The sequence below is a fragment of the Grammomys surdaster genome, unplaced genomic scaffold, assembly GCF_004785775.1.
Source record: "Grammomys surdaster isolate TR1022 unplaced genomic scaffold, NIH_TR_1.0 146, whole genome shotgun sequence".
NCBI classification, from domain to species: Eukaryota; Metazoa; Chordata; class Mammalia; order Rodentia; family Muridae; genus Grammomys; species Grammomys surdaster.
The window spans coordinates 16,054,482-16,077,983 of record NW_021604604.1 but is presented as its reverse complement, the minus strand read 5'-3'; the positions used below and the strand labels follow the sequence as shown (position 1 = coordinate 16,077,983).

The following is a 23,502-nucleotide window of genomic DNA, read 5'->3' as shown; positions in this document are numbered from 1 at the left end:
TACTGATCTCTTAGGGAGTATAAGTGAAAAGCCATTAGTAAGTGCCTAAAATCTCTACAATACACATAGTTACAAAAACTAGCCTAAGTAAAAACCTCTTAGGCAATGTTGAAGTTTGCTTTTGAAGGGAGATACTCATTTTATGATATTTGCAAACTCTCCTGCTGGATAGTTTCCTCTGACAAAAATATTTTTTTCTTCAGTATTAGGTTTTTTCAATCTTGATTTGCCAAATACCTCCAACAAGTCTGGCTTATCGCATATCATGTGTAAAAGAAAGCTTCAGGGGTCATGCAAGGCTGCCATGAGCTGAGACTGCTTCTTACTCAAATTGAGGTTCCTGAGGCACATTACTGGGAAATGAGAAGACATCAGAGATTAGCAGGAGTGCAGCTCAGAATGTAGGGCTTGGGGTGGGAGGTGGAGGACAGGGGACTGGAAGAAGACAGTGGTACCATACCATCAGAATGCAGAATGAAGGAATGTCAACCTTAAATCATGTCTTCAGCCAAACTGTCAGCTATGAAGTAGTATATGGACATTTCAGACACAAATTGTCTAAAAACACTCACTTCCCAAGCATCTCTTCCTAGAAACTCAGATGATATGGTCTAAATTCAGCTGAATCTAGTAGATATTTCAGCACCCAATGTGACCCCATGCATACAGTAACTATCTTGTAAATAGTTATAGATCTGAGCGGAAAGGTTCAGAAAACAAAGATGAATTAAAACCCAGGCTTTGCTCTAGATAACTTTGAATTTACTAATCTGGGACAATGCAGACAAATAACTGTATGCTCGAGTATTCTCAAAGTTAGTGGTTGCTGTGGGGATTTATGATAGTAACAGCTCAGATCTGACTAAAAGTGGGTCTTCATGTGAACTGTTTGGGGTGTTTCTCATAAAAATAAATCAAGTTTTCACAACCATATATGGAGAGAAAAGCATTATAGTCAGTACAAAATGTAACTAGAATCTAGTGGAAAACTCAAGACATTAAGTAACTCGGGCTGCCGGAATACAGAGAGGCTGGAGGAAAGGAATGAACATCATGTCCAGGTTCCAGCACTGGGCTGTGCTGTGAGGTTCACCCCCTTAGCTCCTGAGGCTGAGCAGACTTAGTGGAAGACAACTAGGAAGAGGCTTTCTCTGAAGAATCTTTCAAACTGGCTATGTTTTGCCTACCAAATGGAATCATTGCTGGCTTTAATGTATTTTCTCTTTGGCCCCTCCCTGATTCCTTGGCTTGGATTACGCACACAATAAATGTTTGTTACAAACATACTATTAGAGAATTCAAGAAAGAGGAAGTGTCTTAGGGTTTCATTGCTGTGAAGAGACACCATTACCATGGCAATTCTTATAAAGAAAAACATTTCATTGGAGGTTGCTTACAGAGGTTTAGTTCATTATCATCATGGAGAAGCATGACAGCATGCAGGTAGACTTGGTGCTGGAGGAGCTAAGAGTTCTACATCTTGATCTGAAGGCAACAAAAGAGACTGGCTTCCACACTGGGTGGAGCTTGAGCATAGTTGACCTCAAAGCCTGTCCTCACCGTGACATACTTCCTCCAACAAGGCTGTACCTACTAATAGTGCTAACCATTCAAGCACATGAATCTATGGTGGCCATATGTATTCACACCACCACAGGAAGGATGATCTAGTACTGTTAGCTAGAGAATAAGCAAGATCTTGAGTTGCTATTAGAAATGAGACCAAAGAACAGTGACACGCCTTTGTACTTTTAGCACTTGGGAGGCTGCAGTGGGAAAGTCAGGAGTTCAAGGCCAGCCTAGGGTCTGGAGTACACAGAACATTGAGGGGTAGGGACATATGTTGTAAATATGTAATCCTGGTACTCAAGGAGTCTGAAGCAACACAATCAGCATTTGGAAAAGAGCAAGAAGGAGGGAGGAGGTACACTACAGAAGACCATGGACAAGCATTTCATATGGAGACTGGGGTAGGACCAATAGTCAAGAGTTGAAGAGTGAGTGGGGGGTGGGGGCTGGAGAGATGGCTCAGCAGTTAAGACCACTGACTGCTCTTCTAGAGGTCCTGAGTTCAAGTCCCAACAACTACGTGCTGGCTCACAACCATCTATAATGGGATCCCTGGTGTGTCTGAAGACAGCTACAGTATAAACAAACAAACAGACAAGAGTGGGTGAGTGATAAAGTAATCAGGCCAGTGTGAACTTTGAACAGTGTGATAGAGCAAAAGTGTGTCTTCTGTGATTGTCGCAGTATATTCTGAGTGTCCCAGGTCTTCTTCCTGCTTCATTGATGTTCAAGTGGCTCTGAATACCTTTTCCTATGACTATGTTCATTAGGCCTGAAAAATAGCAAATTCTCAAATAATCACTAGAAATGATTAGTAGAAGGACTCACTGTGTATTTGACTAGACAGCAGTGTTGAAGGGAAGGGAAGGGTTGAATAAAGCAGCCTATTTTTACACCTATGAGTGCTCGAGAAGCATTGAACACGCCTGTCAGCCGCAGAGAAGAAAGACGCCACTGTGCTAGGTCCAGCACCATTCCTTTTTTTTTTTTTTTAATTAAGAAAAATATTACGTGGAGCACTCGGGGGGCGGGTAATTAGTTCATTTCAGTTACTTCTTGTCATGTCCCTCCAAAGTGTCAAATTGAGTACAGCTTCAAGGAATCAGGAATGTTTGTTCTAAGGTCGATTTCTTGCTCTACAAGTAGAGAGTCATGTGCTCCACTTCACTGACATTTCAGGAGATGACAGGTTGACATTTTCATTAAGTTTTATAATGTTCTATTAGTTATATTCTTCTAGTTCTTAATTCTGATTTGGAAGAAGTCTTTCTGAGAGTCCCAGGACATCTAGCAGTCATCTGTAACAGTGTATAAATTCTTTTTTGTAGCTTTCAGTGAGCTTACCTGTATGGAATGTGTTTACAAATATTACTTACCTGAAAAGATACTTGAGTAAACATTTATGAAATATACTTTAACCCATGAGCTTTAACTAAATTTCACTGGTATATGTGTAGGAAAACTTTTTTAACCTGAAAATTGTATGTTTTTAGTCAAAATATATCTCTGTGGCTGATGTGATACTGCTTGTGCAGTAAGAGTGTGGTCCATCAGTTGTCCTGAAGGAACTGTAAACATAAAACAGTAAGCTTCACTTCTCTAAAAGTAAAATTGTTGTGATTTTTTAGAGGAAGCCCACCTAGTCCTGGCTTCTTGTTGCCTGAGAGAATCCTAGATAGGTCCATGACACAATTGGGCTGCAAACCCAGATCCCAAGAGGGATTGGGGTGATTGGAGTATGTGCCCCTCAGGCTGGCCCCACGTTCTGTTCTGCTCAACACCATCTCATAGGAGACATGGAATTCTAAACGCAGTGTTTTAATAGGCAAGAACCTTGGGTTGTTCGTTTGTTTTGTTTCTTCACTGTAGTTTTTACATTTGTGAATCTTGGAAGCTGTCCTTTCATTTTTGTTACTGTGATAAAATATTCCTATGAAAAGCACCTTATAGAAAAGAGTTTGTTTTCTCTCACAGTTCCAGGTCATAGCCCATCATATAGGGAATAAAGGTGGAACTTACAACTGCTCAGACCCAAAGTCAGAAATTGAAAGAAAGAAACACACCCATGCTTTTTTCGTGCTTGCAGGTTGTGTTCAACTCGATTTTTCCATTCTTACAGTTCCGGACTTCCTTCCTGGGGAATATGACACCCACAGTGGGCTAGGTCTCCCCATATCAGCTAACTAAGACACTCCCCAACAGACATGCCCTGCTTTACATGTACAGGTCCATTAGGAAGACTCTCAGACAGTTGTGTTAAAACACAGAGCAGTATCACACCCAGTGTAGATTCTCTCTCCCTGAGACTCTCTGTACTGGTGACTCTAAGTTGTGTCAAGGTGAAGGTTAAAACTAACTATCACAACAATTAATTTAAAATGTTCTAAAACATTGCAGACTAGCCTTGGCTCTTGATTTCCTATCTGGCCCTTCTACCCTTGTAGGGGAGTTTTGGCCATGTTCTGTAAACACAGGCTGCTGTCTCCACTCTCCTTGAGTGCTTGCATTGACCTTTCAGTTCTTTATTGCTTGTTATCTAGAAGTGAAATCTCAACCCAGCAACTATTGTGAGACCACTGTTCTAGTGGGTGGGTATCTGAGCTTGGTAGGAAGTCTTTTTAAATGAATTTATCCTTTTATACAGTTGAACTTGCTATGTGTTGAGCCTAGGTAATTTCTGAAATGCCATAATGTCATCCTTCCTCTTGTCCCCCAGTACAAGGAAAGTTCCTGATTTCTTAACAGCACTACTTCTCCCCTACCCCACACTGCATGGACCTTTCTGACAAAGCTGCAGGGTTTTTTTGTTTTTTGTTTTTTGTTTTTTTCTCCCAATCTTAACTATAAACCTAGCTAAAAGCAGCTGCACTAAGTCCATAGACCAGATTAATGAGTTTGTCACTTCAGTCTTCTCAGAGTGTCAGGACACAGGTGAAACACAAATGCCAGAATGTGACACGAGTTCTAGTCCAGTTCCCAACAGAAGCCTCACGGACAGTCTTCACTGCTCCTGTCTCTGTTGGCATCTCCATCTTCTGAGTCTATTGGTCCAAAATTTCAAGTTTCCCCTCCAGCCCACTTCCAAACCCTTAAGAACTTTGTGACTGAATTTAGTTGCAGCCACAATGAAACTTTTCTAGTACCAGTCGTCAGCATTGGTTGGATCTTTACAATGACAAAACATCTATCATAGACAACATAAAGGAGCCTTGTTTAGGTTAGCTTGGGGTTGCCTAGGCTCTAGTCCACCATGGTAGGAAGGGCGTGATGCTCCAGAGGAGCTGATGTGCAAGCAGGAACATGTGGCAGAGGCTGCTCACCTCAGACAGATAGTAAGCTGAGAGAAAGAGGCTTCAGATCTCAACCCTGGACCTCCTAAAGTCTACACCTCCCACAATATTGCCACCAGCTGAAGCCAACCATTCAACACAAGGGCCTGAGGAGAACATTCCTCATTCAAACTATTACAATAGAGTTCTCTGTGCATTAAAAATAGGTTTTTCTTGTTCTGTCTGCAGGTAATATGTGTAAGAGGAAGAATGGAAAATTATGAATCTAGTCATAAAATACACTTTTGAAAATTTCACTCATTTCTTAAAATTTTGAGTGTGAGTGTTTGGGAGAATGTTGGGGAGAAAGAAACTAACTTGTTTAGGCACAATTGTCAATTTTATTGTCGACTTATTACTTTGGATAAACATACTGGAATGCTGCCAACATTTCAGGTGGCTGAGTGCTAATTTTGTTGAAATTAGATGGAAGAGCTATTCCTGCCAATTTTCCATTAAATTATGCAAAAATTTGACTTTGTAAGGCATAAATCTAGTTTAAAAAAATAGAGTCCTAATTTTCTAGTTAGTAAGACCATCAAAAGACTAATTATTCTCATTTTAGCCTTTTGATTTTTGTTTAGGAAAAATATCAGAAAAGCAGAATGCAGTAAAAATGAGTGCTTCATTTTGTCATGTAGCCAGCATGTCGACTTGAGGTGTTAAAGCTCGAGGTGTCAAAGGATGTGCATCTATGACTTTTTCTTACGAGCCTGTGAGCCTCAGAAAACAGTGAGTTTGCTCTTGATGAGTGGTAGTTACTGAATAATCACTCACATAGTGGTCAGGGGTGCAATTCACAGGGCTAGCCTTCAGCTAATCCTGAAGTGATGGAATATTATATCTCTGATTTTTCTCTTAGGCTTCCAGGGCTTAGAAGAAGGAGACAAAAGTGATTGTGGGAACTAGAGGGAGCCTGGAGGCCTCAGAGGAAAGGAGACCTTATCTTAAGCAATTAATCAAGAAACTCATATTATGGGACAGTTATTCACAGTTAATTTTAAAATAACTTTAAAGCCTGGGTCTTGAGGGATTTTTTTTCTCTTCAAATTTTGTCAAGGTCATTGAGACAGTGTTAGGCTCAGGTGCCATACAGACATTGCATCTGTGCATGAGTGCATTGTGAAGATGTAGTGACAGACAGCTTCAATGTAGGTACGGCTTTACTTCCATCTTGTAATAGGTAGCTATACAAATAGAATGAGGCATATCCTGGAGATAGACAGCCTTTCTCCAAGGGGATTCTGAGGTGCCCTGGCCTCTGGCTTCTGCCCTCTGTACTCAAGTTCATGAAGTTAGGTCAGCTTGCATCAACTTGTGGTAGTTGATGGCTCCTCATGCTTGCTTAGTGACTTTGTGTCTATGTTGTATCATCTAATAATGGATTTCCAGCGGGCTGTGGTTGTTCAGTCTGACCAATCAGCTCACATTGCTGACACGGATAGGTTCATGTGTCTTATCTGATAGTTTCTCTTGTTCACAGAGAAGTGAGCACTTGAAGATTTGCCCTCAGCTTCCTCTGTCCTCCTCCTGGCTGTTTTTTCTTCCTCCAGTGGTAATGCACTGCTAATGCTGACCAATGGCTCCCTTTAGGCTGAAGGCACTCTCTGGGTAGCGTCTTCACTTCCACACAGGCCCCAGCCAATGCTGACACTCTGGTGTCACCACAGAGTGACTTTTACCCTCTGTCTTTCTTTCATGGCATATCTGTTCAAGCATCACTCAGGGTCACATTTTACTTTATCTGGTGACAGCTGTGGCATCACTTCTTTGGTGATTCTGTCACCAGCCTGTCCCACTCCACACACATTGCCCTATTTTATTGGCTTCCTAACTCTTAATCACTGTGAATTAGCCTTGGTGTTTATTTGTTACCTGTGCTCTCCTAGTCAATCTGAGAACAGAGCCTATGTGTTCTCTGGACTTGGCTCTAAGTGGCAAGAGTCTCTTACACAGGTTACTTGCTTGGGAAGGATAAAATCTCAAAACCCAAAGTCTGATTTCTCCTGAACACTTATCAGTTGTGAACCATCGTAAAGTGGAGAAATAAGCTTGACCAACAGCATCACTTGGGACCACTTGTAGCTATTATGGTTAACAGCTGAGAGCCAAGTTAGTTCCTGACTCTGAGTCTTAGTTGCGGAAATAGGCAAGAATGACATCAATGATCAGACAGTTGTAATTATTTTTCCAGTCTTATAATATCTATAAAATACTCTGAAAAGACAATGTTAAGCTTTAGCTTTGCAGAATGAAAGAGAGAAGCAGACCTAGCTGAGAGACGAGTGTTCCTTCAAGAGAAAAACACCGCGTAAAAGATTTCACCATGTTCCAGAATTCGAAAAAATTTTTTTCTCATGTGGTTTGAGCAGAGTACTCTGTATGAATATTCAGTGACTTAATCTAAAATGTATCTGTGTTTGAATTTGGAGAAATATCTAAGACAGGCATGTCACCATTAAGTGTGTGATGGTTGGCTTTAATTTTAATTTTCAACTAGATAGAACCTGCAATTGCCTAGGAGACAGGCTTCTAGACTTGCCTGTGGGGGATTATCTCAATTGTGCTGATTAAATAGGCAGACCCCCCCCAGCCCCCCCACACACTGTGGACAGGACCCCTCTCCAGGCAGGGGTCCCTGGACTGTAAGAATGGAGCAAGTGAGCTAAGCAGGAGCATGCCTGCATCCATCCCTCTTCTGACTGTGACCAGTTGCTGCAGGCTCCAGATGCCTTGTCTTCCCCATCCTGATGACTGTAACCTGCAACTGTAAACTAACATAAAGCCTTCCTCCCTTAAGTTGCTTTTGTTGGAGTTGCTTTCTCATAGTAACAGAAAAAGTGTATCAAGCATACTTTTTTTCTTTGTATGAAACGTGTACGGGAAATGTGATTGCTTTTTGCCTTTGTTTAAATCAGTAGTTTCTACAAGGTCTTTGCACTGATGAAGTCATATTCCTACAACAAGCAGTTGGTCTTTACTTGCAAATTGTGTTTTCATGGATTTGCCTACTTACTACAGACAATTTTAACCCCAGAGTGGTTAATAACATTCCATGATAACCTGAGTACAAGTACAAAATGACCCCAAAAAAATTACTTTTGGGGGCTGAGGAGATGGCTCAGCAGTTAATACTGGCTACTGGCTACTGGCTGCTGGCTACTGGCTACTGGCTACTGGCTACTCTTCCAGAGGACCCAGAACTGATTCCCAATACCCACATGACTGCTTACAACCGTCTGTAACTCCAGTTTTGAGGATCTGATGCCCTCTTCTAGCTTCTGTGGGCACAAGGCACACATGTGGTGCACAGACATAGAGGCTGCCAAAACACCCATATACTTAAAATAATAAAGTAATTAATTTTAAATACTGATTTACCTATCACTTGGGTTCCAGACTGCTTTTGACCTCACTTCTGCTTTCACCAAACAAGTGTCTTTTCATGTTCTATGCAAAGTCTTATGGCCCTAATAGAGTTCTGTGTACTTCCTACTGTCTTTAAGCACTAAGGCTGTGACATGTCTTACAGAAAATAAGCCTAGGTGGAATAAGTTTCTGTGAAGCCCAGGTTATACTGCTGTTAACCAGGAGTGCAGAGTTACCAGTTTGTATTTAAATCAGGTCCTGAAATGAACTGCATGTAACTATATGCTTCTGTATGCCGTCACTCTGGGGCTGAGGAAGGAGGGTAGACGGGAGTTCCATCCATCAGGAAAGGGAAGAGGAGGAGGAGGAGGAGGAGGAGGAGGAGGAGGAGGAGGAGGAGGAGGAGGCAAAGGGGAGGGAAATGGAAAGTAGGCACATAAGATAAGATTATACATTGATCATTTGATGAAAATATGACCAGAGATTCACAGGAACTGGATTCTATATATTCCATAGGAACAGTACTTAGAGCAGATTATAGAAGTGATGACAGTTCATTGTGTATGTTAATGTGAATACATAGTTAACATGTTGGTAATGAGAGCTGATTATGCACATGTGTGTAAATATGTAGTCAAAATGTTGCTGCATTGAACCTGAAAATTTACTGTATTCAGACAGCAGCTCTATTGCACACAATATTGCAATTTGATAATTAGGCCAGGTTGGCCCAGCTGTGGAATTCTGCTGGCTGTGGCTAGGCTAACTCAAATAATTGGTCAGCTGGTGATCAGTGACCTCCCTTCCATTTCTGATGCTTTGGCTAGTGCCCTAGGCTCTGCTCTTCTCACTATCCATAAGGTAAGAGGGCTAGCTAGCTCCAGAGTGCGTGCTTTCCAAACCTCTGTTTATGTCACATCTGCCAACTTTGACCACGGACCAGCTATGCCACTCAGATGGCCATCCAGACTCAAATAGGCTTCTGTCCTGATTGGCATTGTATTGGCCATTGATGCATTGTGGAGGGGATGAGCCTCTGTCATTTCTTACAGTTGAGTTTATGGACTAAACACTTGGCTGGGTTCTTTTTTTAAGATTATTTTATTTGTTATTGGGGGAAGAGGGACGGTCAGAGGACAGCTTCCTGGAGTTGATTTGCTCCTATTCTGACTTCTAGCAGACAGGGTTGTTGTGCTTGCCTGTCAAGCCCTTTTACCTGCTGAGCTTCTGGCCAGGGTTGGTTTTGATGTTGTTTTGTTTTTTTTTTTCTGTGCTTTGTTTTACTGTTACTCAAAAGCTGCATCGGCACCACTTTCTTTGAGCATAGATTGTCAGAAAAGGAAGTCGTTCAGAAAGATGAGGGGGCCCGCACAGCCATCGATGGGCAAAGGCTTTGACCCATGTCTGTGTGACTGCAAGGTGGTTATTTGTTCTCTACTAGTTTGCTTTCTAATAGATGAATAGCTAGTTTGTCCTGCAGGGCTGAGGAACATCGGTAAAATAGGCTCTATGAATCCAGAAAAGGCAACTGCCATTTTTGGTCTTAGAAAAACTATGCCCTGTGGGCAGCCTTCCTGTGTGACAAGTTAAAGTAAATTATGACGATGGTGAGTGGTGAATTTGTGGTGTTTGATTATAAATTTGATTCACATCAAGGGCTTACACTCTGGATATGGGATCTTAGTCGTAGCAAAATTTATTCTGAAAGACTTAAAGGAAGATGATTAAAATATTAGAGATACTGACATTGTCTGAAGAGATCTACTTGTATTTATTTCTTGTAAAAAATCCACAATATTACCATAGCTGGGCCTATTATGCTATTGTAATCCTAGCTGAACAGAGAAGGGTGATTAACGATAGCAATTTATTGTATCTGAGGAGGAAAGAAAATAGGAGATGTTGTCGTTATCATAAATCATATCATAAATAACCAAAAAGAAGTGCTCGGAAAGCCTGTGTGGTGTCAGCAGCCAGCGCTTTCAGGCCCGTTAGCCAGGATGTAGCCATAGAAACCCCAAAGTCATATTGTTATCTTGGTCTTGCTGCAGTTATGTGATACAACAGTATTAACATATAGATTAGGCCATTTATAATGCTAGGTGTCATTTCAGGTTGGCTTGCTTATATCGCATTTTAGTTTTTTATTGTGCAGAATGTTAGTGGAATGGGGCTTTTTTACAGATCAGTGTGTGTAGGTATTCATAATACATCCTCACTATTGCTAATTTATCGTTTCATTGATTGGCTGTACTCTATGAATTGTCATTGCCTAATTGTCTTGTCTTCGTCGGTAATTTTTTTAAGTAAGTTGGTTTATTTTTTTAAAAATACATTCCCACTTGTACATGTTGTGTTAAAAGGGTTCTGATTTTGATTCAATTACAGACAGGACCGTTTAAAAATATTATATGTAGCAATATAGTTATAATTAAAGATGTTTAGCCTCAGACTAAAGTATAAACTGTTGAGATGGATTACAGTTAGTTTGACTGTCACTGCACCTCCTCCCCACACTGTCTGTCTTCTGTCTTGCTTTTACTGTCCCAGGCTCCCTCCCTGCAGCAACACCTCCCCTGAGCCTGATCTTCTAGCAACTCCGTGTGTTTCAACCCTGTTTAACCATCACCGTTCGTCAGATTGTTTCAGCTGTGTGCTGGCTTCTAGTCCTCTTGGCCCCCAAAGTAGGCTCAGCGTTTGTTAGCTTCTTTGTCCTTCAGATATTTCTACAGCAACAGTTTAAAGCCACAGACTTTCTCTAAAGCCATAATGAAGAACCTAGAATTCTAAGCACCAGTCTCGGTTTTCAATGGCCTATGTAGGATCAGGACCTGCTGTGTCCTGCCCTTCAGGTCATTCCTTATGCATGGTCAACTATGTCCTTAGTAGTTATGATATTCACCTTTTGTTGGGGCTCAGGGCCATGCTTCTATTCCACAGGTAAATGGGTCTTGGGGAGATTAAATGGGCTCTGCTGGGTTCAGTTGTGGCCATGGGGGTAAAGACTCAGCTGCAGTTTCAGCACAGTTCCATTCCCACTCCCTTTCTGTCCTCCGTATGTCCCTTGTTCAGATCTCTGCTCTACCACATCAAGGGATGTCTACAAGGATACAGGTGATTCTGAAGGTCGGGAGACTGGGGCTTGCTCATCTGACCTTGTGCCCCTGAGTCGAGCACAACACTACTTTTGATGGCACATAGCAGATAATTGAGTCATTGAGTTACTTCCAGGAACTTGTTAAGATAAGTACATCTAAGATCCCAACAAATGTGCAGGTAGTTTTTACTGGAAAAAAATAAATAAGGTAATATTATCATACCCCTTAGCGCCATAGCTTAGAAGACTAAGGCAGATTACCAGTTTGAGGCCAGCCTAGGCAACCTAACAAGAACCAATCTAAAATTTAAAAAGTTTCCACACAAGTAATGTAGCTTTAAATGTATTTAATTTGGGGGATATGTGGGTAGCACTTTATTGTCCTTTTAGTTAAAGTTTAAAAATAGAAGTGTGTTTTCTGCCTAGTTTGAGAACACGCCACTGAAGTTAAGAGTTGCATGCATCTGTGCAGTTAATGAGATAAAAAGCTTTCATGCCATGTGCAAACAATTTCCTCTTTTTCCTAATGTCTACTAGCTTTTTAGATTACAGTGTTTCTTTAAAGGCATTTACTGTTCTAGTTAAAACGATATTTTGTTCTAAGTCAATATTTATCATAGCTTAGAATTAACATCCCCAAATCCTTGTGGTGTGTTCAGACCTTACTGCCTTGTTTAGTTTTTGTTTGAGATGTTTGGTAGGGCAGCATGTTTTTTTCATTATTTCTCAGAGAAATGTAGGGGCTGGTGATTATTTACGTTGTCAGCAAAGGGAAATCGCAGTGAAGTTTGTACTGTCCTGCTGTCTTCAACATTTGTGATTTTAAAAAGGTGGACATTGCTGTTGTTTATGTGTTTTCCTTTTGTGTAATTTAAGAGACTTTGTGCCCAGTCATCCATATTGTTTCCTATTATTTCCTCTCCTAATGCTGCTGCAAAAGCATTCCAGATGTGCCAGTCAACTTCCCACCACTGTAACAAATTCTTCAGTAAGGAACATAAAAGAGGGGCTTAGTTTTGCTCACGATATTAGAGGTTTCTCTGGATCAGTTGACTCTGCTGCTTTCAGCCTGTGGCAGAGCAGTACATCATAGAGCGAGCACATAGCAGAGCAGCCTTGCTGACCTAGTGACCCAGGAAACAAAAGCAGAAAATAAAGAGACTTAAGAATCCACATTTCCTTTCGAGGGCACCCCATGACTTAAAAACCTCCCATGGGCCCTGCTTCATGAAGTTCCCACCACCTCCCAAAACAGGAAGTCAGGACCATCCCCTAACATAGGGGTCTTTAGTGACAGCTAAGACCCTACTGTGTGTCAGCACACGTGGGAAATTATTTGGCAGAATGAAAAGTTCCTCTGTGCTCTTGTTATGTCAGTACTTTCTGTTGTGGAACTATGTGGAATTCACACCTTAGTGAATCAATATGAAAACTAAGTTGCTAGCAGCCATGAACATGTACCTAGCCATTTAAATATTCTTGAGGATTTCTACCCTGTCTTAATTAGGATTCTTAATATGTCTCCTTTGGTGGGAGGGCAAATACATTGGTATCTCTTATTATTAATTTTCTAGTCTTTTATGAGTTGAGATCTAAGTTGAAAACTAAACCTATATATTTCTAATGTATTTGCATGAAATTACTACATTTTTTTTTCTAGATGAGCCTGAGTATTCTCTTCACTTCTCATACCTACCAGGCAGCATCTTGCCAGTTCCAGTCTCATAGAATTACACACTAGTAGAATAATATTTTCAAACATCTCTTATTGAAAACACAAATGTTAGGCCAGCAACATGGCTCAGACCCCTGCGGCCAAGCCAGACAACCTGAGTTTAGTCCCCAAGACCCACATGGTAAAAGGAGAAAACTGACTCCTGCAAACTATTCTCCTCATGGTGATACACTTAGGCAAGTTCATGCATCTCTCTCTCACACACACACACACACACACACACACACACACACACACACAAGTAAATGTACTTTGAGAAAAGGAAAACACAAATATTGTAGTTATTCTGAATATAAACATGTTTGTGTCTGGAAAACTTCAGTCACTTTTAACAGTTGTCCTTTCCCAGAGACCACTTATGTTTCCCTCCGGCCTCCCAAGGCCTTCCACTGGGGCACACTAGGGGACTCACTAATGAGGGCCCAAACCAGCCTCTGGAATTAGAGCAATGTATGCTTTAAGGAGTCTACAGGCCTCTTTCCTACCCAGCCAAAATGTTCCTCTTCCTCCAATGCTGTCTTTAGATTCTTGACCTTTTGTAGAATAGAAGGGACTTTTTTTTTTTTTTTTTTGACACAGGGAATAGAGGGTTAGGTGTGTAGCTCAGTGATTAGAACACTTGCCTAATGTGCATGAGACTGAGTTTGGTTCTCAGCACAGAAAACAAAAAAAGATGTGTAGTACTAACAAGTATTATTCCTTTTGTTGTTTGAAACACCCTCGTGTGTACCATGCTGGCCTTTAGTCTACTTTTTTAGCTAAGGATGACTATGAACTTCTGCTCCTCCTGCTTCCAACTCAGAGATGCTGGGTTCAGGTGTATACTAGCATACCCTGGTTTATGCATTGCCGGGGAACCAACTTAAGATGTATACTAAACAAAATCTCTACCAACAGAGCTACATCTGCAGCCCACAAAGATGTAATCTCAATTTTTTTTTCCCTTGGAGACTATTCTAAGCAATGTTCTTTCTAATCCTTCACAGGTTTACCTCTTAGCAGCTAAGCAAATGTTGTCTGTCCTGCCATTTTCATAAAAAGACAGGAAGGGAAAGCAATGTTTAAATGATCTGAACATTATAGGTCCAGCACAGCAGATCTTTTACTCTAGGCTGTCTTCCCCCACCCCCAGCCCACCCCCTTTGTTTTCAGACAGGGTTTCTCTGTCTGTGGCCCTGGCTGTGTTGGAACTCACTTTGTAGACCAAGCTGTCCTTGAACTCAGAGATCTGGCTGCCTCTGCCTCTAGAGTACTGGGATGAAGATCGTGCACCACCATGCCTAGCTCTAGGCTGTCTTTTTTGCATGTGTAACCAGAGTATAGTTGAACCTACAGGTGATGTACTCACAAGTTGAGGTAGGAGGGAAAATAGATAAAGAAATGGTCTGAAATGACTCCTGTGTATCTGCTGGCCACTGGAGAGGTGGTGGTGGCATTGTCAAGCGATGGTAGCAGTAGTTATGATGAAGCTTCACAACGTGACAGTGTATAGAGTGCTGTCTGTCACTTTCATCACCGCACCCATTCACCCCTGGATGCCTTTGAAGCCTGGCATTTGTTAGCTTTTGTTCTCACTGATCTCTGAGCAATGAATTCGTCCACTAGGTTTCCATTTGTTCAAACCAAATTTTTTACATTGCTTTCATTTGTTTTGGGGTGTATGTGGGTGTGTGTATGTGCGCACACTCTCCATAATATGCTTGTGGAAGCCAGAGGACAACCTGTGACATGAGTTCTCTCCTTCAGTCATGTAGGCCCCAAGACTCAAGCTCAGATTATCTGTCTTGATGGCAAACCCCTTTACCCACCGAGCTCTGTCTCTTAATCTAAACTTTTTTCTCACAACTCCTTGACTCCTTGAGCTCTTTGACACCTGACCCTCCATGTTTTGTTGTTCCCTTTATCTTTACACAGTTATTCCTCAGAATTCTGAATCCGAATTTCATTTTCATCCCACCCATCGATCATGGCTTCAGTGTCAGCAGCCTCTCACATCCCACTCTGGTTTTGGAACTTCAGTATTTTTGAGCTGCTCAGTCAACACCACTGGCTAAATGTTCCTCAAGCTTTGTGTCCGGGATTGAGCTAAAGTCATCATGGCCCTCCTTCACCTTCCTGTTAATGATGACCTGATCATTATGGACCTTAGAGCCTGGGGCTTGACTTTGAATCCTGCAACTCACACCGGAGCATGGGCTATCTGTTGACTGTGTAAAGAACATCATTTACCTCTCCTGCTTCCTGTCTGCTTCCATCTTCTTATCTAGCCTCTCCTTCACTCTTGCCTACATCATGTTAGCCATGCCTCATTTGTCCCCCTTTTGGTGTCTGGGATATCCATTCTGTCCACCATGTGTTTGTATTGGGATATTCTTGGGAATACTTCAGTCTAAACTAGCAGAATGCAGAAGCCTTGTGATGTGGATACTACCCTACTCAGCTTTCATTCCTTGTCACATTCTAGACAAATTATTCTGTGGTCCTTACACACTTCCTGTGTCTCAAGTTCTCCTTTTTGCCACCTAACTGTTCATCCTGGACCTTGGCACTCCTGGCAATATTCTAATCACTGCATTATTCCTGAAGTCTTCCCCATTGACAGCGACTCATCCCCTTCTTCTGTGAACTCCCAGAGCATGTGTATGTGGTACCATTTACCTTTCTGTGTGCCACACACATGCACTAGTTTAGGTCAGGAATTGATGGTACAAGGCTTTTAGCCATTGTCATCATGCATTCTATGCTTAGTTAATATGTACAGAACAGAAAGACATAATCTGATCTTAGAAGAACTAAGTCAAGTAGGCAGGACAAGTACATCAGCTCCTTTTGAAAGGTCAGGAAACTTGCTCAAGGATGTTGAGATTGCCTAAGGCCCATCACTCTATAGGGCCATACACTAACTAAACATAGTTTCAGATGTCTAAGCCAAATTCGTCACACTGTACTATGCTGCCGTTCCAAGGGGGTATACCTATAATCTGAGTTGTGTACAGAGATTAAAATATTTTGCACACATCTTTTTCATAAGGCTGGGAAGATGTCTTAGTCAAGTAAAATGCTTCCAACAAAAGCATCTGGACCTGTATGTAGTCCACCATAACTCAGGTCTCCCTGGATGGGTAAGATCTAGTTTCAGTGAGAGACCCTCTCAGAAAGTAAGGTGGAAAGCAATGGACAGACATCTGATGTCAGCCTCTGGCTTCCACACACATAAACATAAGCACACACACAAAGTGTGTCTTTCATTTCTGAGATTAGCAGTCATGAGCACTGCTCTGTTTTTGAGGGTTGTGTGAGTATTGTGAAGGAATGAGAAGAGCATGGAATAGGATGTGAGTATTCTCTCAGATTAGGAAGTAACGTTAGGATGCTGGTCCTCTGTGTTCCCACTTTTAGAAGGATGATGACCTAGGCTGGGAAGACCTGGGAGAACTCATTGCTTTGTGTTCTACAGACTCCATTTCTTCCTTCTGAGAAGTGATGTTTAAAGAGTAGGTTGTTTGTTCTGTCCATTCTAATGATGCCCTTTTCTCCCTTTGCAGAGGAGGAAGAGGAGCAGGTACCCACTGATGGAGGCACCTCAGCAGAAGCCATGCAGGTGCCCTTGGAAGAAGATGATGAAATGGAGGAGGAGGAAGTCATCAATGATGAGAACTTCTTGGGCAAGAGGCCACTGGACAGTCCTGAAGTGGAAGAAATGCCCACCATGAAGCGCCCACGACTCCTGAGCACTAAAGGGGACTCCATAGATGTTGTATTGTTAGAAGCACGAGAACCTCTCAGCTCAATAAATCCACAGAAGATCCCACCAATGCTTTCTCCTGTGCATGTCCAGGACAGTACTGATCTGGCCCCTCCATCACCAGAGCCCCCCATGCTGGCTCCATTTGCAAAGTCACAACTACCAATTGCAAAGCCATTAGAAACAAAGTCATTTACACCGAAAACAAAGACTAAAGCTAGCTCTCCAGGTCAGAAAACTAAATCACCCAAGGCTACCCTATCACCAGCAAGGCTTGGAAGTCCTATTCGGTCACCAAAAACCATCCCCAAAGAAAAGAAGTCACCTGGACGTTCTAAGAGCCCCAAGAGTCCTAAGAGCCCTAAGATTGTAACTCATGTTCCCCAACCCCCTGTCAGACCTGAAACACCAAATAGGACCCCTTCAGCTATGCTGGTTGAAAAAACTGTTAAAGAGACCATCCCGGTGAAACCAACACAGATTCCCCCAGAAGTTGGGAAGCTGAACATTGAAATGCAGCTGAAAAAGGGTGTGGTGACAGACAAAACCATTGATGACTCTATCGATGCTGTGATCGCACGTGCCTGTGCAGAGCGGGAACCAGACCCTTTCGAGTTTTCTTCCGGATCAGAATCGGAGGGAGACACTTTTACAAGTCCTAAGAGGATTTCGGGGTCAGAGTGTACCACTCCAAAAGCTTCCACTTCCTCAAATAACTTCACCAAGTCCCTGGCTACTCCTCTGCCTCTCTCTGGCGGAACCTCAAGTTCGGATAACTCATGGACAATGGATGCCTCTATTGATGAGGTGGTACGGAAGGCAAAGCTGGGAACCCCTTCCAACATGCCTCCCACCTTCCCATATGTCTCTTCTCCTTCCATTTCTCCTCCCACTCCTGAACCTCTGCACAAGGGGCATGAGGAGAAAGCCAAGCTGCCTTCATCTGTGGATGTAAAGAAGAAGTTGAAAAAAGAACTGAAGACTAAGTTGAAAAAGAAAGAAAAGCAGCGAGACAGAGAGAGGGAGAGAGAGAGAAACAAAGAAAGAAGCAAAGAGAAGGATAAAATGAGAGAGAGGGAGAAGGAGAAGGAGGCTGGGAAGGAAGTTAAGTACCCATGGAAGGAGCTGATGAAAGACGAAGATTCCGATCCCTATAAGTTTAAAATCAAAGAATTTGAAGACATCGACGCGAAAGTGCGATTGAAAGATGGGATCGTGAGGAGAGAGAAAGAGAAGCATAAGGACAAGAAAAAAGATCGAGAGAGAGGCAAGCGGGAGAAAGAGAAGCGAGAAAGGGAAAGGCTTAAAGAAAAAAGCAGAGAAGACAAGATAAAGGCCCCTCCAACGCAACTGGTATTGCCCCCAAAAGAAATGGCGCTACCTTTGTTCAGTCCCTCAGCAGTGAGGGTCCCGGCCATGCTGCCAGCCTTCTCACCAATGCTCCCAGAAAAACTGTTTGAGGAAAAAGAGAAGCCCAAGGAGAAAGAAAGGAAAAAGGACAAAAAGGAGAAGAAGAAGAAGAAAGAGAAAGAGAAAGAAAAGGAGAAGAAAGAGAGGGAGAGGGAGAAGGAGAAAAGGGAGAGAGAGAAGAAAGAGAAAGAAAAGGAGAAACACAAGCATGAAAAAGTAAGCTGGGTATCATTTTCGGCACTGTCTGAACAAGTCCTAGTGCAAAATGCAGGTAAACGAAGCCAGGAGTTATATCTGTGATTTGAATATAAATCGAGGGGCAGTTAGGTGACATTTATTTGTAATGTGGTTACAAAGATTAAATTTAGTTCTGTAACTAAGCCCCCCACACACTAGATACTAAAAATGCATAGCTTCAGAGGATTCTAATCAAAAGCTGTAAACTCAGTGTTCACTAAGCTGATCTCTCACAGTTAAAACACACACACACACACTCATACATACGCACACACAGTAATACTAAAGCGAATAGTATTTTTGTTCAATATCAAGTCTACTACTACCTAACGTCTTGTACTGATTTTTGAGTACCTGAAAGCATCTATTTTCCTACGACCTGTAAGCCGATGTTCTTTCTGGAAGAAGACAGAAGTCAACGGGGCCGATGGCCTTTGTCTCCTTTTGGAGATCCACTCTGCCATTTACTTAGGGGAGAGGCTGCATGTAGGGCTTGCACAGTTTCTCTTATTCCTGCTATTTCTTATGTTAAGAACGGAACTCCTGGGCTGGTCTGATGATCCAGCCAGTAGTCAGAAAGTAACCCCATATACAGAGAGATCTTGCCTGTCATGTCAGGAAAGCAGACGTGCAGAGTACATGTAAACAACAGGTATATTAGTCAGCCCTGCAATTTCATCAGAGTCAGACGCTTTGTCCTGTGGACACAGGTTGTGACCTCTCTTCCGGCAGCTCTTACTCTTGTTCTTGAGATGGCTGCAGACATTCACTTGACACTCAGGATCATCTATAGAGCTTCAGAGCCTTCTACTCACAGTGGATCTTCTCTGTGTGCATTTGGCCACAAAATAACACCAGAAGTTTCTTTCTACATAATGAATGCTGTTCTACCTAACAGCAAAAAAATTGTACCAATAATGTTACAATGTTTTTAGCTTCAGACTTACCTGGAAAAGCTAACTTGACTGGCAACAGCCACATTTTTTTTTTCTGCCTAACTCTATTAATTTGTTTAGACCCCTTGCAATTTCCATGAGTAAAGAAATGGAATGAAAATAATATCACTAATTGGACACTGGCAAATTAATAAAACACCATTAACTTACTAACAGGACACCACCTCTATAATTTCTCTCATTTTAAAAGGTTTATTTTATTTTTATTTGTATTTGTATTTGTATTAATGTGTCTTCATGTATCCAGAAAAGGATGTTAGATGCCCTGGAGCTAGAGTTACAGGTGGTGCAAGCTGGGAACTAAACTCAGGTCCTCTGGAAGTGCAGTCAGTATGTGTGCTCTTAGCTCCTGAACCATTTCTCCAGCACATCTTATTTCTGTCTTTACAGTCATGTTATCATTTTATTATTATGTTATCTTAATATGGTACTTGTCAGATTTTGAAGCACTTCCACATATTTTCCCCCTCCTGACACACCTATGACACAGATCCAGCAGATAGTATCAACACTGGAGAACAAGAGAGCCTAGGAGACTGGCCTATCCCAGTTGAAGATCACATATTCACAAGAGCCAAGTCCCTTATTGCACAGATAGTCTTCAAATTTGGGAATATTTTCGTAGAAACATTGTCTAACAGTAATTAGTCATTACTGTGTCATGTACCTGGAGTAACAGAAGCTGGCTCCTAGCCAATCAAACATGGTGCCATTGTATCTGGCACAACCTTGGCTTTGGGAAGTCAGGCGTTATTGAGTAGCCATTATGAATCTTAATGAAGCCCTATCTAATGAAGCTGTACATCAGGGAGGCCATGCCTATGCCTTTGCTAAGGATCTACCTGACTCTGCAAAAGAAAAACCCTTCAGGCAGAGACTTACTTACCAATAGCTAGACAGACTGTTACCCGATAGACAGGTTCAAGCCCTGTGCTATTTTTGATAGGTTAGAGATCAGAGAAATGACAAAATATAAAAATTTATCAAAATCATGCACTTTACAAGAATTTTACAAATAAGAAATAGAATTGTAGAATTAGACTTGAGTTCTAATCCTGGCTTTTGTGAAATTGCTTATATGAAAATAAAATAAGACTGTTATATAAGATGTGTATAGGAACATGTCTGGCATATGTGTAGTAAATGTTATCTGACTAATGAAAATGGTACAGGAATAGAAATATTATTCTATTATTATTTGACCTACACTGTAAAAGTGTAGAAACATAGAGATATATCTTAGTCCTTTGTAACAACAGAAAAGGAAGAGTTGATATCACTTGTGGAAAGCATTAATAAGGTGTAGAGATTAAAGGCTGGTATAACATTAAAGCTCCTCTATTCCACACACTAATCTGTGCAAGTTTCATGCAAAACAAGTCATCAAAAGCACACCTAAAATGGGACTGTGTATGCCCTGCAGATTTCCTTAAATGTTCAGAAGAAAAATAGTAAAAATAAGCTAAAGGGGTCAGCAAAATGGTCCAATAGGTAAAGGCACTAGCTACCAAACCTATCAAACCTAAATGCAAACCCACATGGTAAAAGGAGAGAAATAATACTTTCCACAAGCTGGCCCTCTGACCTCCACGTACATGCCATGGCACATGCTGACCCACACATATACACAAAGCAAGTACGTGCGTGCGTACGTACATACATACATACATACATACATACATACATCCTAAATGCAGAATGATTGTATGTTTGTGTGTGCATGCACACGCCTGTGTGTTATAAGGCTTGAGTATTTCAAACTATGAATCGTTGGAATTTAGAAAGATGTGAAGGATTACCTTAACTACAATCTATTTTTAGTATTTTTAAGTGTTTCATAGAAAAAATGATGACAAAAAAGAAAACACCTTGTTATTAATTATGGTGAAACTAGATAGCTGTATTCATAGTCTTCATGTATGCATGCATATACATGTTCATGGTGCTGGGGTTCGGATCCAGTCCCCTCGTGTACTTAGCGTTCTACCATGAACTATGCCTATAACTCTACCTATAATCTTAAATAGAAGATAAGCCAGAACCATCAGCATCCGATTGAGAAGTACATATTCTTGTATTTCCATGTATTCTTACCTAGTAATGGCGGAGTGTCACTCCAAAAGGATGGCATTACCATCTGTAGATAAATAGACACAACCTAGGCCCACAGCAATTTTTGGAAGCTGGGCTTTGGTGGTTATTTGGTAGATATCCCAACTCTGCCACTGCCTAGCTTTTGTGATCCTCTTGTACCTTTTGGAGCCTTTGCTTCCTTCCCTCTGTCTCCGCCTCACATTCATTTTGGGAAGAGACAGCATCACCCCGTCCATTTACTTCTGTTTAAAAACAGCTTGGGAGGCAGGGCTGTAGCTCAGTTGTTAGAGCACTTGCCTAGTATTCAAAGCTCTGGCTCTACTCCACAGCACCACATAAATTAGCCACTGCAGCTCTTGCCTTTAGTCTTAGCAATCAGTAGGTAAAGGCAGGAGGATTAGAGGATCCAGGTCATCCTTGCTTCCATAGTCTATTTGAAGCCAGACTGGGATACGTGAGACCTTGTCTCAAAACTAGCAAACAAAGAAAACAATGCTTGTTTCATATCTTCTGTAAGAATACTCACCATGAAAGCTAAAAGCTACTCCCCATAGAAAAAGCTGAGCAAACACTGGTTTTTGTTGTTTAAAATGTATAGATGACTAACAGTATAGAATGTTCTTACAAATAACTAGCAATGTTGATCATCCATGAATAATTCAAAAAATGTTTATGCTAGAAAATTTATGAACTTTAAAAAGAATACCCAAACTTTGACCTGACTAATAAATTGTCTTATTTTAGCAGACACAGGCTATTTATGAATGAGCTAACCTAGAGAGGAGCGATACTAGCATGATCACTGAGAGTACATTTGTGTGACAGGCTACTCCATAAGTTAATCCTCCAAACTGCTCTGTGGCTCTGATATTGCTGACCCACAATTCAGAAAGTTGTGCACTGAGAGGTCTGAGTGACATGAGGCCCCAGTGAGCGAAGACTGACTTGGTCAGGCTTATCCAACCACATCCTGTGTACTTGCTACCCAAGCAGCCTGCTCATGATAGTCTCTCTCCACTCTGGCATGTCCAGGACACAGGATGCTACTGAGCAGCACAGTAAGAAAGGCTGATCAGGGGTGAGGTGGCCAGGAGAGAGATGGTGAAGTGTCAGTCCTGGGAAAAACCTCATGAGCTCCTGCTTAACTTCATGTATTTAAAAACAGGAAAGTGATGACCTCAGAGTCTGGGGACGTTAGTAATCAGAACTATGAAACATTTTAATGACTCATTCATTTGTCCTCAAGCCCTTTAGTATCTGCCTACAAATCACCATTGGCTCAGTTAGATGCTGTGATACAACAGCCAATCAGCCTTTTTTCTCTTTTCGACAACAGCATGTTTTCTTTCTTTCTTTCTTTCTTTCTTTCTTTCTTTCTTTCTTTCTTTCCTTCCTTCCTTCCTTCCTTCCTTCCTTCCTTCCTTCTTTCTTTCTTTCTTTCTTTCTTTCTTTCTTTCCTTCCTTCTTTCTCTTTCTTTCCCTTCCTTCTTCCCTCCCTCCTTCCTTCCTCCCTCCCTCCCTCCCTTCCTTCAATTCTTCCTCCCTTCCTTTCTGTTTAAAACAACGTGGTCTTAGTCTTTCCTCATTGCTTGTCATACATAATAGTGAAATGGGTTTGTAGTAAACAAAGTAAGGCAGTAAAATGGGGGAAATGGTCCCTCCCTGTTTCTCGGCACTGCCTCTTCCTTGAGGCCAGGAATATAAGCATTTAGGTGAATGTGTTTGAATTTGTATACAGCTACTAAAGGCTGTGCCCCCATCTCTCTATGAATGGACCTGGATGGGAGCTTGCTGTCCACACTGGATACCATTCACTCCACTCATCCATCGCCAGGCCTCTACAGACTGTCTTCTGAATGTTTCAGATAGCTGATGGGGATTTTGTTAGCCTGATTCAAAAAGGAACTCATGTAAAGAGCTTAATTGCCAAGAAGGACAACACAGGGGTTACCAGCCACCAT

The 23,502-nt window shown here is 41.7% G+C and overlaps 1 protein-coding gene across 1 annotated transcript in view; it reads left to right on the top strand.

Annotated features, from left to right (window-relative positions):
• Positions 1–23,502, top strand: part of Taf3 (TATA-box binding protein associated factor 3) — a 144,543-nt gene that overhangs the window by 91,273 nt on the left and 29,768 nt on the right. Inside the window, exon 3 of the mRNA XM_028764870.1 lies at positions 16,645–18,470. Within this exon, the coding sequence (XP_028620703.1) occupies positions 16,645–18,470 (1,826 nt within the window). The remainder of the gene's footprint in view (positions 1–16,644; positions 18,471–23,502) is intronic.